General features: G+C 35.6%; 1 protein-coding gene across 1 annotated transcript in view; it reads left to right on the top strand.

Annotated features, from left to right (window-relative positions):
- Positions 1 to 662: 662 nt before the first annotated feature.
- The window catches only part of LOC139117621 (neurogenic locus Notch protein-like), a 62030-nt gene continuing 46601 nt past the window's right edge, over positions 663 to 16091 (top strand). The window contains exons 1-4 of the mRNA XM_070680863.1: positions 663 to 666; positions 807 to 920; positions 9530 to 9643; positions 11290 to 11403. Coding sequence (XP_070536964.1) covers positions 663 to 666; positions 807 to 920; positions 9530 to 9643; positions 11290 to 11403 — 346 coding nt within the window. The remainder of the gene's footprint in view (positions 667 to 806; positions 921 to 9529; positions 9644 to 11289; positions 11404 to 16091) is intronic.

Genomic DNA, 16091 nt, shown 5'->3' on the forward strand with positions numbered 1-16091 from the left:
TGCACGTGTGCTGATGGCTACCAAGGAACCAATTGTGAAACAGGTGAAACTTTGACAATGTTTGCAGCAATAAGATTTCCTTAGTCAACAGACTCTATCTTCTTAAAGTGCCTCCACACTAGATTTTTTTTACTAATACAAAATCAGAAAAAAATGGAAATAAATTCACATCGTACTTTGACTCTCACTTAAAAACGAACAAACAAACTTTAATTTGGGGACTTTAAGAATATTTTGTTTCCATTTTTTACTCACGAGCGAAGAGTTCTAAATATATATATATGTTTCTTCATGTTTATGCACACGCATGTAAATTTCTATCCTATATATATTTTACTGCATATATTGTGTTTCCAACGAATGTGCCAGTAATCTATGTCAGAATGGTGCACAATACGGGAATGAAGTCAATCAATAATTCTGCACATGTGCTGATGGCTACACAGGAACAAATTGTGAAGCTGGTGAATGTTCATCAATGCTTACATCTATGAGATTTCCTTTAGTCACGTGAACGCCAAATTGAATCCTGAATTACAAAAAAAAGGGAAGCCCTCGAATAAATGAATTCCTTTCGCATATTGACGGTCATTTTAAAAGAACCAAATCTAGCTTCTGTTTGAGGACCTTTATTCTTTTTTGATATTTTGCCCGCATCGCACATGTGTAAGTTTGAAAAGTACACAAATGTATGTATATCTCTCGTGTGATACAATGTTTATTTGATTATTGACACGAGCGGCGCTGTTACACATTTCCATCTAATAGATCACTGCATGTTTTGTTGTCTTTTTGACTCCATGTAGATATCGATGAATGTGAAAGTAATCCCTGTCAGAATGGTGCAACATGCATGAATGAAATCGATCAATACAGCTGCACGTGTGCTGATGGCTACCAAGGAACCAATTGTGAAACAGGTGAAACTTTCACCATGCATGCAGCAATTAGATTTCCTTAGTCGATAAACCATATCTTGTTAAAGTGCATCAACACTACATTTCATTCTTACCAATACAAAATCGGAAGAGATGAAAATAACGCAGAACCAAATCTCGCTTCTGTTTGTGGACCTTTATTCTTTTTTTTGATATTTTGCCCATAACGCGTATATGTAAGTTTCAAAGTACACAAATATATACATTTTCCTCATGTGATACAATGTTTATTTGATTATTCACAAGAGCGGCGCTGTTACACATTTCCATCTACTAGTTCCCTGCATGTTTTGTTGTCTTTTTGATTCCCATGTAGATATTGATGAATGTGAAAGCAATCCCTGTCAGAATGGTGCAACATGCATGAATGAAATCGATCAATACAGCTGCACGTGTGCTGATGGCTACGAAGGAACCGATTGTGAAACAGGTGAGACTTTGAAAATGTGTGCAGCAATTAGATTTCCTTAGTCGACAAACTATATCTTGTTTAAGTGCCTCCACACTAGATTTCTTTCTTGCAAACACCAAAACGATAGAAATCTAAATAAAAAAGAACCAAATAAGTTTCTGTTTCTGGACCTTCATACATTTTATATTTTGCCCGTAACGCACATGTGTAAGTATCAGAAGTACACATTTTCCTCATGTGATGCAATGTTTATGTGATTATTCACACGAGCGGCGCTATTACACATTTCCATCTTATAGTTCACTGCATGTTTTGTTTTCTTTTTGACTCCATGTAGATATTGATGAATGTGAAAGTAATCCCTGTCAGAATGGTGCAACATGCATGAATGAAGTCAATCAATACAGCTGCACGTGTGCTGATGGCTACCAAGGAACCAATTGTGAAACAGGTGAAAGTTTAAACATGCGTACAGTAATAAGATTTCCTAGTCGACAAACTATATCTTGATAAAGTGCCTCCCAACTACAATTGATTTTAAACCAATACAAAAACGGAAGAGATGTAAATAAGAAAGAAACAAATCTAGCTTCTGTTTCTGGACCTCTATTTTGTTTCTATATTTTGCACGTAACGCATGCACGTGTGTAAGTTTCAAAGTACACAAATGTATACATTTCCGTCATATGATACAATGTTTATGTGATTATTCACAAGAACGGCGCTGTTACGCATTTCCATCTAATAGTTCACTGCATTTTTGGTTGTCTATTTGACTCCATGTAGATATTGACGAATGTGAAAGTAATCCCTGTCAGAATGGTGCAACATGCATGAATGAAGTCAATCAATACAGCTGCACGTGTGCTAATGGCTACCAAGGAACCAATGTGAAACAGGTAGAACTTTGACCATTCGTGCAGCAAACAGATTTCCTTTAGTCAGGTCAACGCGAAATTGAATCCTGAATTACACAAATAAAAGGGAAACCCTCGAATAAATGAATTCCTTTCGCATGTTGACGGTTACTTTAGAAGAGCCAAGTCTAACTTCTATTTGTGGACCTTTATTCTTTTTTCAGATTTTGCACGTAACGCATGTGTGTAAGTTTCAGAAGTACACAATGTATACATTTTTCTCATGTGATACAATGTTTATTTGATTATTCACACGAGCGGCGCTGTTACACATTTCCATCTAATTGTTCACTGCATGTTTTGGTGTCTTTTGACTCCATGTAGATATTGATGAATGTGAAAGTAATCCCTGTCAGAATGGTGTGCAACATGCATGAATGAAGTCAATCGATACAGCTGCACGTGTGCTGATGGCTACCAAGGAACCAATTGTGAAACAGGTGAAACTTTCACCATGCATGCAGTAATTAGATTTCCTTAGTCGATAAACCATATCTTGTTAAAGTGCATCAACACTACATTTCATTCTTACCAATACAAAAACGGAAGAGATGTAAATAACGCAGAACCAAATCTCGCTTCTGTTTGTGGACCTTTATTCTTTTTTTTGATATTTTGCGCATAACGCGTATATGTAAGTTTCAAAGTACACAAATATATACATTTTCCTCATGTGATACAATGTTTATTTGATTATTCACAAGAGCGGCGCTGTTACACATTTCCATCTAATAGATCACTGCATGTTTTGTTGTCTTTTTGACTCCATGTAGATATTGATGAATGTGAAAGCAATCCCTGTCAGAATGGTTGCAACATGCATGAATGAAGTCAATCAATACAGCTGCACGTGTGCTGATGGCTACGAAGGAACCGATTGTGAAACAGGTGAGACTTTGAAAATGTGTGCAGCAATTAGATTTCCTTAGTCGACAAACTATATCTTGTTTAAGTGCCTCCACACTAGATTTCTTTCTTGCAAACACCAAAACGATAGAAATCTAAATAAAAAAGAACCAAATAAGTTTCTGTTTCTGGACCTTCATACATTTTTTATATTTTGCCCGTAACGCACATGTGTAAGTATCAGAAGTACACATTTTCCTCATGTGATGCAATGTTTATGTGATTATTCACACGAGCGGCGCTATTACACATTTCCATCTTATAGTTCACTGCATGTTTTGTTTTCTTTTTGACTCCATGTAGATATTGATGAATGTGAAAGTAATCCCTGTCAGAATGGTGCAACATGCATGAATGAAGTCAATCAATACAGCTGCACGTGTGCTGATGGCTACCAAGGAACCATTGTGAAACAGGTGAAAATTTAAACATGCGTACAGTAATAAGATTTCCTTAGTCGACAAACTATATCTTGATAAAGTGCCTCCCAACTACAATTGATTCTAACCAATACAAAAACGGAAGAGATGTAAATAAGAAAGAAACAAATCTAGCTTCTGTTTCTGGACCTCTATTTTGTTTCTATATTTTGCACGTAACGCATGCACGTGTGTAAGTTTCAAAGTACACAAATGTATACATTTCCCTCATATGATACAATGTTTATGTGATTATTCACAAGAGCGGCGCTGTTACGCATTTCCATCTAATAGTTCACTGCATTTTTGGTTGTCTATTTGACTCCATGTAGATATTGACGAATGTGAAAGTAATCCCTGTCAGAATGGTGCAACATGCATGAATGAAGTCAATCAATACAGCTGCACGTGTGCTAATGGCTACCAAGGAACCATTGTGAAACAGGTAGAACTTTGACCATTCGTGCAGCAAACAGATTTCCTTTAGTCAGGTCAACGCGAAATTGAATCCTGAATTACACAAATAAAAGGGAAACCCTCGAATAAATGAATTCCTTTCGCATGTTGACGGTTACTTTAGAAGAGCCAAGTCTAACTCTATTTGTGGACCTTTATTCTTTTTTCAGATTTTGCACGTAACGCATGTGTGTAAGTTTCAGAAGTACACAATGTATACATTTTTCTCATGTGATACAATGTTTATTTGATTATTCACACGAGCGGCGCTGTTACACATTTCCATCTAATTGTTCACTGCATGTTTTGGTGTCTTTTTGACTCCATGTAGATATTGATGAATGTGAAAGTAATCCCTGTCAGAATGGTGCAACATGCATGAATGAAGTCAATCAATACAGCTGCACGTGTGCTGATGGCTACCAAGGAACCAATTGTGAAACAGGTGAAACTTTGACCATGCATGCAGTAATTAGATTTCCTTAGTCGATAAACCATATCTTGTTAAAGTGCATCAACACTACATTTCATTCTTACCAATACAAAAACGGAAGAGATGAAAATAACGCAGAACCAAATCTCGCTTCTGTTTGTGGACCTTTATTCTTTTTTTTGATATTTTGCGCATAACGCGTATATGTAAGTTTCAAAGTACACAAATATATACGTTTTCCTCATGTGATACAATGTTTATTTGATTATTCACAAGAGCGGCGCTGTTACACATTTCCATCTAATTGTTCACTGCATGTTTTGTTGTCTTTTTGACTCCATGTAGATATTGATGAATGTGAAAGTAATCCCTGTCAGAATGGTGCAACATGCATGAATGAAGTCAATCAATACACACTGTAAAAATAGCGGACGCCAGACGCGTCTTTACGCGTTCAAAATGTAGATGTCAGTGTTCAAATTTGAACGGCTAGTGTTCATATTGTTAACACTAGTGTTCATATTATTAACAATGGTGTTCTAAACCTGAACACGTAGTGTTAACAACCATCTCCTTCAAGTGTTCAAAAACTCAGCATGACAGAAATTTTGCAATACTGTAAAACAATTAACAATCTTTAGTGTTTTTTACTTTATTATGGCTATATTAAATTTACTGCTGCATCGCTGTTAGGCAAACGTACACGGATTTGATGTAACGAAAATCCCACTAAGTGAAAAATATCTCCGGTCTAAAATTACTGAAAGCATGTGTTTTCTAAAAAGAAAGCTATACAAAATAATTTTACACGTTTATTACGGGTTAAAATTTGGAAATTTGGAAAAGAAAATCAGATAACCACCATGAACGTTTTAATTTTAACATCGGCGTGCAAGAGGCGTTCTACTCCTTAACACTTGGTGTTCAAGTTTGATGCCTCTTCTTTCCCGTCATGCATCAAAACGGAAGTTGCGACATTTTTCTTGTAAACGCACGCTGAAGTCGTGATCGTGCCGAAGAAAGACCAGAAAGGGTAAGTTTTCTCTCCAAAATAGTAAAATATGTTGAATTTTGAAGAATCTGTATTATTATCCTTTGAAATTATTTTGTGTAGCACTTTGGAATAGCTAAAATACGTGAAGAAACCTTTTTTTTTTCAGTGGCTTGTATACCATACATTAGCTGTAAATATGCAGCGGTGTTTTGGGCCATGGCGTATCGATCGCACTCGGGTCAAGGGTCATCACCGCAAAACTGTAGCGATGACCCTTGACCCGAGCGCGATCGATATGCCACACACCGCTGCGTAATCACAGCTAACACATGTCTTTTAGTAATCACAATCGCATATAAAACATTAGTTAAACATCGCAGAGTGTACACTCTATTGTTTCAGCATATGAGAGTTGGCCTTTCTTTTACTTTTCATCAGTTGATGACAAGAAGAAGCCAATATTTTGTAACAGTATCGAAAAGAGGCACTGTATACCAAAGTCACCCCTTTTCTTAACCTAATAAGGTCACCTGTCTTTCATTTAAAGTCTCATGTCGCCATAATATCTATAATTGTTGCATTATTTTCAGGATGTGAAAAGTTGGATTTACCTGGTAATCGAAGAGTTATGGTGCAGAAATTGAAGAAGATGAGTGTAGAGGTAGCTGTATGGAAACAAGCCTGAGAACCTCAGTTCATCTCTAATGTAGATTTAAACTTCCGAGGGTCAGTAACTGAATTTTGATAAGTTTCTGTATTTTTGTTCTGAATTTATCTAAGCTTTGCTAGAACGCCATAATCAACTAAATGTTAGTGGATAATAAGTTTCAAATACGTGTAGTCTCCCTTATCAGATGCAAGAATGGAATGAAGAATTAAAGCAGAATGCGACAGAAAATTCAGAGTGAAAAATGTACACTCTGAATTTCTGAATTTTCTGAAATTTTCACTCTGAATTTTCCGTCGCTTTCTGCTTCAATTCTTCATTGCACCCTTGCATCTGATGAAGGAGACGTCACGTCTTTGAAGGCTTAAGCTCCAGTAACATTTAATTGATCATAGCCTGCTACCAAATCTTAGATTATTTTGTTTTTTAGATCAACACGTCTTTTGTTCTCGATTTGTTACTTTTTTTAGCTTTGCTTTCAGCGACGCAGAGCTTATCTAATAGGTGAATGTGAGGCATTGTCCTCAAATTTTTACATCCCAAGCTTTTCTTCAAAACGGCCAGTACGATTCCTTTAATATTTGGAGTACAGGTTCCCAGAGATTACCCTAATCATATGTTAAAGTTATGGTGAAATACGCAAATTTGTATTTTTGAGGCGAATTTTGCTATTTTATTGCAAAAATCTTCTTCTCTCTTACTGGTGGTTCGAAGTCTTCAATATTTAGTAAACATGTCCCTAAGAATGACCTTCGTAAAATTTGTGCTAGTTGTGATGAAATTTTCAAATCTTTATTTTACATGGCAATTTTTTTCGTTTTTGGTCGAAAAATCTTTAAAAATCTTCTTCAAAACTACTTAATGAACAGCTTTGATATTTTTGACATAGGCCTAAGTCTTTTCGTATAGCTTTTTCAGATTGTTCGAATTATGCAGAAATATGCAAATTGTATTTTTGAGACATAAAAGACATTTCAGACATTTTTAAGATATAGGGAATTATCAGAATGTGATACATTCAAGTTATGATGAAATCTGTAAATTTTATTTTGGGTCAATTTTTACCATTTTTGGTCAAAAAATTTGTATCTTAAAAATTACCTGTCTGATAGCTTTGATATTTGCTACACATGTTTTTGGGATGATCCAATTTGGTATGTCCAAATCATGGTGAAATCTTCAATTGTGTATTTTTTGCAGCTTTTTCCCATTTTTGGTGAGGCCATCCCGAAGTGAGCTGTCAGAGATCCTTTACATAACACTGTGAGCTCTTTCGACGTCTAAGTCGCTTGTTGTATTGCTATATTGGTGTTGAAATGGGTAACATTTAGGTTCTTGCCATTGGTTTTAGACTGCAGTTTCCTTTTACAAGTGAATTTAAGTAAGGACTGAAATTCCAGGTTCAACAGCAAATGCTTATTGACATACAGAACAAAACTTATGAAACGAAGTCAAAATTAGTTAATGTGTTTTTAATTTCTGAGAAGTAGAGTTTTGAAATGTCACTGATTTATTTCAGAGTTTATTTAAAGGTATTAAAAACCATCAAATCTTCTCGTTCATGAAGGACTTTGTTGGACAAGGAAATGGGTTTTCACCTCCAAGGACCCCTTACCCACTTTCTGCATGTTGTGTCTTACTGTGACACTTTGTGACAACTTGACATGTTGTGCATTATGTTATGTTTACTTTAGTGCCGACAACTATGTACCATGTGCGTCAGAGAAGCCGTGACTAACCTTTTTCCAAGTTTGCAATTGTCTATACAAGAGGAAATGTCTCAAACTATCTTACAAAAACGGAGTAAACATTTCATACGAATACTGTTTTCAACGCAATAAGTAAGACAAATTTTGAGCTTTTTCAAAATAGATATTTTGTACGTTTTTACAAGTATGAACATATAATGTAATCCACAATATTGAAGTTAAACCTGTTTTGTCATTGCTTTGTTCATATATTTTGAAAACGATCGGCAGTGTTATAAAGATTTTCTTTTGTTTATGTTTTGATAGGAAGGTGTTTACATCGTTGGTGTTTCCTCTGACAAATTTTACAAAGTGGCCATGTTTATTTTCCCGTTTTACACTAAATAATTGTATTTTACTCAACTAATTTTGTGTATTTTTAGAATAAAATAATTTTACTGAATATCAGTGGTCCGTTATGTTATTTCCAGGCTTGAACACCCCCTGAACGCCAAAAGTTAATGTGTTCAACAAGTGCATATCATGTGTTCAATCCTTTAACACACTTATCGTTGAACGGCGTCCATGCGTTCAAAAAGTGTTACAGCCCTTTGAACGCGTAAATGCGTTCAAATTTTTGAACACATTTCATGTGCAACGTGTGTTCAGATTTGGAACACCATGTGTTCAATATAATGTCTGATGAACACATAGTGTTCAAAATCTGCACACGTGTGTTCAAAAATTGAACGCTGGTTGAACACATAGTGTTAAATTTCTGAACGTCTGGACGCGTTCAAAAAGTGTTACAAAAAGGCGTTTAATTGGTGTTCTATCCTTGAACACTTAACTTTACAGTGCAGCTGCACGTGTGCTGATGGCTACCAAGGAACCAATTGTGAAACAGGTGAAAGTTTAAACATGCGTACAGTAATAAGATTTCCTTAGTCGACAAACTATATCTTGATAAAGTGCCTCCCAACTACAATTGATTCTAACCAATACAAAAACGGAAGAGATGTAAATAAGAAAGAAACAAATCTAGCTTCTGTTTCTGGACCTCTATTTTGTTTCTATATTTTGCACGTAACGCATGCACGTGTGTAAGTTTCAAAGTACACAAATGTATACATTTCCCTCATATGATATAATGTTTATGTGATTATTCACAAGAGCGGCGCTGTTACGCATTTCCATCTAATAGTTCACTGCATTTTTGGTTGTCTACTTGACTCCATGTAGATATTGATGAATGTGAAAGTAATCCCTGTCAGAATGGTGCAACATGCATGAATGAAGTCAATCAATACAGCTGCACGTGTGCTGATGGCTACCAAGGAACCAATTGTGAAACAGGTGAGACTTTGACCATTCGTGCAGCAAACAGATTTCCTTTAGTCAGGTCAACGCGAAATTGAATCCAGAATTACACAAATAAAAGGGAAACCCTCGAATAAATGAATTCCTTTCGCATGTTGACGGTTACTTTAGAAGAGCCAAGTCTAACTTCTATTTGTGGACCTTTATTCTTTTTCAGATTTTGCACGTAACGCATGTGTGTAAGTTTCAGAAGTACACAAATGTATACATTTTTCTCATGTGATACAATGTTTATTTGATTATTCACACGAGCGGCGCTGTTACACATTTCCATCTAATTGTTCACTGCATGTTTTGGTGTCTTTTTGTCTCCATGTAGATATTGATGAATGTGCAAGTAATCCCTGTCAGAATGGTGCAACATGCATGAATGAAGTCAATCAATACAGCTGCACGTGTGCTGATGGCTACCAAGGAACCAATTGTGAAACAGGTGAAACTTTGACAATGCATACAGCAATTAGATTTCCTTAGTCAACAGACTCTATCTTGTTAAAGTGCCTCCACACTAGATTTTGTTTTTACTAATACAAAATCAGAAAAAAATGGAAATAAATTCACATCGTACTTTGACTCTCACTTAAAAACGAACAAACAAACTTTAATTTGGGGACTTTAAGAATGTTTTGTTTCCATTTTTTACTCACGAGCGAAGAGTTCTAAATATATATATATATGTTTCTTCATGTTTATGCACACGCATGTAAATTTCTATCCTATATTTTACTGCATATTTTGTTTTTCCAACGAATGTGCCAGTAATCTATGTCAGAATGGTGCACAATACGGGAATGAAGTCAATCAATAATTCTGCACGTGTGCTGATGGCTACACAGGAACAAATTGTGAAGCTGGTGAATGTTCATCAATGCTTACATCTATGAGATTTCCTTTAGTCACGTGAACGCGAAATTGAATCCTGAATTACAAAAAAAAGGGAAGCCCTCGAATAAATGAATTCCTTTCGCATATTGACGGTCATTTTAAAAGAACCAAATCTAGCTTCTGTTTGAGGACCTTTATTCTTTTTTGATATTTTGCCCGCATCGCACATGTGTAAGTTTCAAAAGTACACAAATGTATGTATATCTCTCGTGTGATACAATGTTTATTTGATTATTGACACGAGCGGCGCTGTTACACATTTCCATCTAATAGATCACTGCATGTTTTGTTGTCTTTTTGACTCCATGTAGATATCGATGAATGTGAAAGTAATCCCTGTCAGAATGGTGCAACATGCATGAATGAAATCGATCAATACAGCTGCACGTGTGCTGATGGCTACCAAGGAACCAATTGTGAAACAGGTGAAACTTTCACCATGCATGCAGCAATTAGATTTCCTTAGTCGATAAACCATATCTTGTTAAAGTGCATCAACACTACATTTCATTCTTACCAATACAAAAACGGAAGAGATGTAAATAACGCAGAACCAAATTTCGCTTCGGTTTGTGGACCTTTATTCTTTTTTTTGATATTTTGCGCATAACGCGTATATGTAAGTTTCAAAGTACACAAATATATACATTTTCCTCATGTGATACAATGTTTATTTGATTATTCACAAGAGCGGCGCTGTTACACATTTCCATCTAATAGTTCCCTGCATGTTTTGTTGTCTTTCGATTCCCATGTAGATATTGATGAATGTGAAAGCAATCCCTGTCAGAATGGTGCAACATGCATGAATGAAATCGATCAATACAGCTGCACGTGTGCTGATGGCTACGAAGGAACCGATTGTGAAACAGGTGAGACTTTGAAAATGTGTGCAGCAATTAGATTTCCTTAGTCGACAAACTATATCTTGTTTAAATGCCTCCACACAAGATTTCTTTCTTGCAAACATCAAAACGATAGAGATCTAAATAAAAAAGAACCAAATAAGTTTCTGTTTCTGGACCTTCATACATTTTTTATATTTTGCCCGTAACGCACATGTGTAAGTATCAGAAGTACACATTTTCCTCATGTGATGCAATGTTTATGTGATTATTCACACGAGCGGCGCTATTACACATTTCCATCTAATAGTTCCCTGCATGTTTTGTTGTCTTTTCGACTCCCATGTAGATATTGATGAATGTGAAAGCAATCCCTGTCAGAATGGTGCAACATGCATGAATGAAGTCAATCAATACAGCTGCACGTGTGCTGATGGCTACCAAGGAACCAATTGTGAAACAGGTGAAAGTTTAAACATGCGTACAGTAATAAGATTTCCTTAGTCGACAAACTATATCTTGATAAAGTGCCTCCCAACTACAATTGATTCTAACCAATACAAAAACGGAAGAGATGTAAATAAGAAAGAAACAAATCTAGCTTCTGTTTCTGGACTCTATTTTGTTTCTATATTTTGCACGTAACGCACACAGTAAAGTTAAGTTTTCAAGGATAGAACACCAATTAAACGCCTTTTTGTAACACTTTTTGAACGCGTCTAGACGTTCAGAAATTTAACACTACGTGTTCAACCAATGTTCAATTTTTTAACACACGTGTGCAGATTTTGAACACTTCGTGTTCATCAGACATATATTAAACACCATGTGTTCCATATCTGAAACACACGTTGCACATGAAATGCGTTCAAAAATTGAACGCATTTACGCGTTCAAAGGGCTGTAACACTTTTGAACGCATGGACGCCGTTCAACGATAAGTGTGTTAAAGGTTAGAACACATGATATGCACTTGTTGAACACCTTTAATTTTGCGCGTTCATTGGGTGTTCAAGCCTGGAAATAACAAAACAGACCACTTATATTTAGTAAAATTATTTAATTTAAAAATACACAAAAATTCTTTAGTAAAATACATTTATTTAGTGTCAATTGGGCACATAAACACCGTTGGTGTTTTCCTCTGACAAACTTTACAAACTGGCCATATGGCCACTTTGTAAAGTTTGTCAGAGGAAAACACCAACGCTAATTAACACCTTCCTATCAAAACATAAACAAAAGAAAATCCCCATAAACACTGTAGATCGTTTTCAAACAATATGAACAAAGTAGTGACAAAACAGGTTTTACTTATTGAGGATAACGTTATATGTTCATACTTGCAAAAACGTACGAAAACATCTGTTTGAAAAAGCTAAAAATTTGGCTTACTTGAATATATCACATTTTGATAATTCCTTATGTCTTAAAAATGTCTGAAATGTCTTTAATGTCTCAAAAATACAATTTTGTGTATTTCATCATAACTTGTACATATATGATTAGGAAAATCCCCGGAAACCTGTACTCCAAATATTAAATGAATCGTACTGGCCGTTTTGAAGAAAAAGCTTGGGATGTAAACATTTGAGGATGATGCCACACATTTACCTATGATACAAGGTCTACGTCCTTAACAGCAAAGCTAACATCAGTAACAAACCGAGAACAAAAGACGTCTTGATCTAAAATATAAAATAATCAAAGATTTGGTAGGAGGCTATGATCAACTAAATGTTACTGGCATAAGCCTTCAAAGACGTGAAGTCTCCTTCATCAGATGCCAGGGTGCAATGAAGATTTGAAGCAGAAAGCGACAGAAAATTCAGAGTGGAAATTTCAGAAAATTCCGAAATTTAGAGTGTAAATTTTTTACTGTGAATTTTCTGTGGCTTTCTGCTTTAATTCTTCATTCCACCATTGCATCTGATAAGGGAGACTACAAGTATTTGAAAGCTTATTCTCCAGTAACATTTACTTAATCATAGCGTTCTGGACATAGCTCAGATAAATTCAGAACAAAAATACAGAAAATTATCAATTCAGTTACTAACCCTCGAAAGTTCAAATCTACATCAGAGATGAACTGAGGTTTTCAAGCTTGTTTCCAGACAGCAATCTGTACACTCATATTATTTCTGTACCAATAGCTTCTGTAATAACTCTTCGATTTCACGTTCATCCAACTTTTCACATCCTGAAAATAATGCAACAATAGATAATATGGCGACATGAGACTTCAAATGAAAGACAATTTGGCCTTATTAGGTTAAGGAAAAGGGGTGACTTTTGTATACAGTGCCTCTTTCGTCAATGTTACAAAATATTGGCTTCTTCGTGTCATCAACTGATGAAAAGTAAAAGCAAAGCCAACTCTCATATGCTAAAACAATATTCTTCGATGTTTAACTAAAGTTTTAAATGTACATGCGATTGTGGTTACTAAAAGACATGTGTTAGCTGTGATTACACAGCGGTAATGTGGCATATCGCTCCAGTGATGACCCTTGACCCGAGTGCGATCGATACCCCATGGCCCAAAACACTGCTGCGTATTCACAGCAGCCACTGAAAGAAATAAAGGTTTCTTCACGTAGTTAAGCTTTTTCAAAGTACAATACAATTCATTTCGAAGGATAATAATACAGATGCTTCAAAATCCAATACCTTTTAATATTTTGGAGAGAAAACTTACCCTTTCTGGTCTTGCTTTCGCACGATCACGACTTCAGCGTGCGCTTACAAGAAAAATGTCGCAACTTCCGTTTTGATGCATCATGGGATAAGAAAAGGCACCAAACTTGAACACCAAGTGTTAAGAAGTAGAACGCCTCTTGCACGCCGATGTTAAAATTTAAACGTTCATAGTGGTTTTTTGATTTTCTTTTCAAAATTTCAAAATTTCAACCCGTAATAAACGTGTAAAATTATTTGTATACTTCCTTTTTTGAAAAAACATGCTTTCAGCTATTGTAGACCGGAAATATTTTCCATTTATTGTGAAATTCGTTACACCGAAATCCGTGTACGTATGCCGGACAGCGAGGCAAAAGTAAAGTTAATAAAGCCATTGTAAAGTAAAAAACACAAAAGATTGTTAATTGTTTCACAGTATTGTAAAATTTCTGTGATGCTGAGTTTTGAACACTTGAAGGAGATAGTTGTTAACACTACGTGTTCAGGTTTAGAACATCATTGTTAATAATATGAACACTAGTGTTAACAATATGAACACTAGCCGTTCAAATTTGAACACCGACATGTACATTTTGGACACGTAAAGACGCGTCTAGCGTTCGCTATTTTTACAGTGCACGTGTGTAAGTTTCAAAGTACACAAATGTATACATTTTTCTCATGTGATACAATGTTTATTTGATTATTGACACGAGCGGCGCTGTTACACATTTCCATCTAATTGTTCACTGCATGTTTTGGTGTCTTTTTGTCTCCATGTAGATATTGATGAATGTGCAAGTAATCCCTGTCAGAATGGTGCAACATGCATGAATGAAGTCAATCAATACAGCTGCACGTGTGCTGATGGCTACCAAGGAACAATTGTGAAACAGGTGAAACTTTGACAATGCATACAGCAATTAGATTTCCATAGTCAACAGACTCTATCTTGTTAAAGTGCCTCCACACTAGATTTTGTTTTTACTAATACAAAATGAGAAAAAAATGTAAATAAATTCACATCGTACTTTGACTCTCAGTTAAAAGTGAACAAACAAACTTCAATTTGAGGACTTTAAGAATGTTTTGTTTCCATTTTTACTCACGAGCGCGGAGTTCTAAATATGTTTGTTCATGTTTTGCAAACGCTTGTAGCTTTTATATCCTATATTTTACTGCATATTTTGTTTTACAACGAATGTGCCAGTAATCCAAGTCAGAATGGTGCACTTTGCGAGAATGAAGTCAACCAACATTCCTGTACTTGTGCTGATGGCTACACAGGAACAAATTGTGAAGCTGGTGAATGTTCATCAATGCTTACATCTATGAGATTTCCTTTAGTCACGTGAACGCCAAATTGAATCCTGAATTACAAAAAAAAGGGAAGCCCTCGAACAAATGAATTCCTTTAGCGTATTGACGGTCACTTTTAAAAGAACCAAATCTAGCTTCTGTTTGAGGACCTTTATTCTTTTTTAATATTTTGCCCGTAACGCATATATGTAAGTTTCAAAGTACACAAATGTGTACATTTTCCTCATGTGATACAATGTTTATTTGATTATTCACAAGAGCGGCGCTGTTACACATTTCCATCTAATAGTTCACTGCATGTTTTGTTGTCTTTTCGATTCCCATGTAGATATTGATGAATGTGAAAGCAATCCCTGTCAATTAGATTTCCTTAGTCGACAAACTATATCTTGTTTAAATGCCTCCACACAAGATTTCTTTCTTGCAAACATCAAAACGATAGAGATCTAAATAAAAAAGAACCAAATAAGTTTCTGTTTCTGGACCTTCATACATTTTTTATATTTTGCCCGTAACGCACATGTGTAAGTATCAGAAGTACACATTTTCCTCATGTGATGCAATGTTTATGTGATTATTCACACGAGCGGCGCTATTACACATTTCCATCTTATAGTTCACTGCATGTTTTGTTTTCTTTTTGACTCCATGTAGATATTGATGAATGTGAAAGTAATCCCTGTCAGAATGGTGCAACATGCATGAATGAAGTCAATCAATACAGCTGCACGTGTGCTGATGGCTACCAAGGAACCAATTGTGAAACAGGTGAAAGTTTAAACATGCGTACAGTAATAAGATTTCCTTAGTCGACAAACTATATCTTGATAAAGTGCCTCCCAACTACAATTGATTCTAACCAATACAAAAACGGAAGAGATGTAAATAAGAAAGAAACAAATCTAGCTTCTGTTTCTGGACCTCTATTTTGTTTCTATATTTTGCACGTAACGCACGTGTGTAAGTTTAAGAAGTACACAAATGTATACATTTCGCTCATATGATACAATGTTTATGTGATTATTCACAAGAGCGGCGCTGTTACGCATTTCCATCTAGTAATTCACTGCATTTTTGGTTGTCTATTTGACTCCATGTAGATATCGATGAATGTGAAAGTAATCCCTGTCAGAATGGTGCAACATGCATGAA

Source organism: Ptychodera flava, chromosome 18 (assembly GCF_041260155.1).
Source record: "Ptychodera flava strain L36383 chromosome 18, AS_Pfla_20210202, whole genome shotgun sequence".
Taxonomy (NCBI): Eukaryota; Metazoa; Hemichordata; class Enteropneusta; family Ptychoderidae; genus Ptychodera; species Ptychodera flava.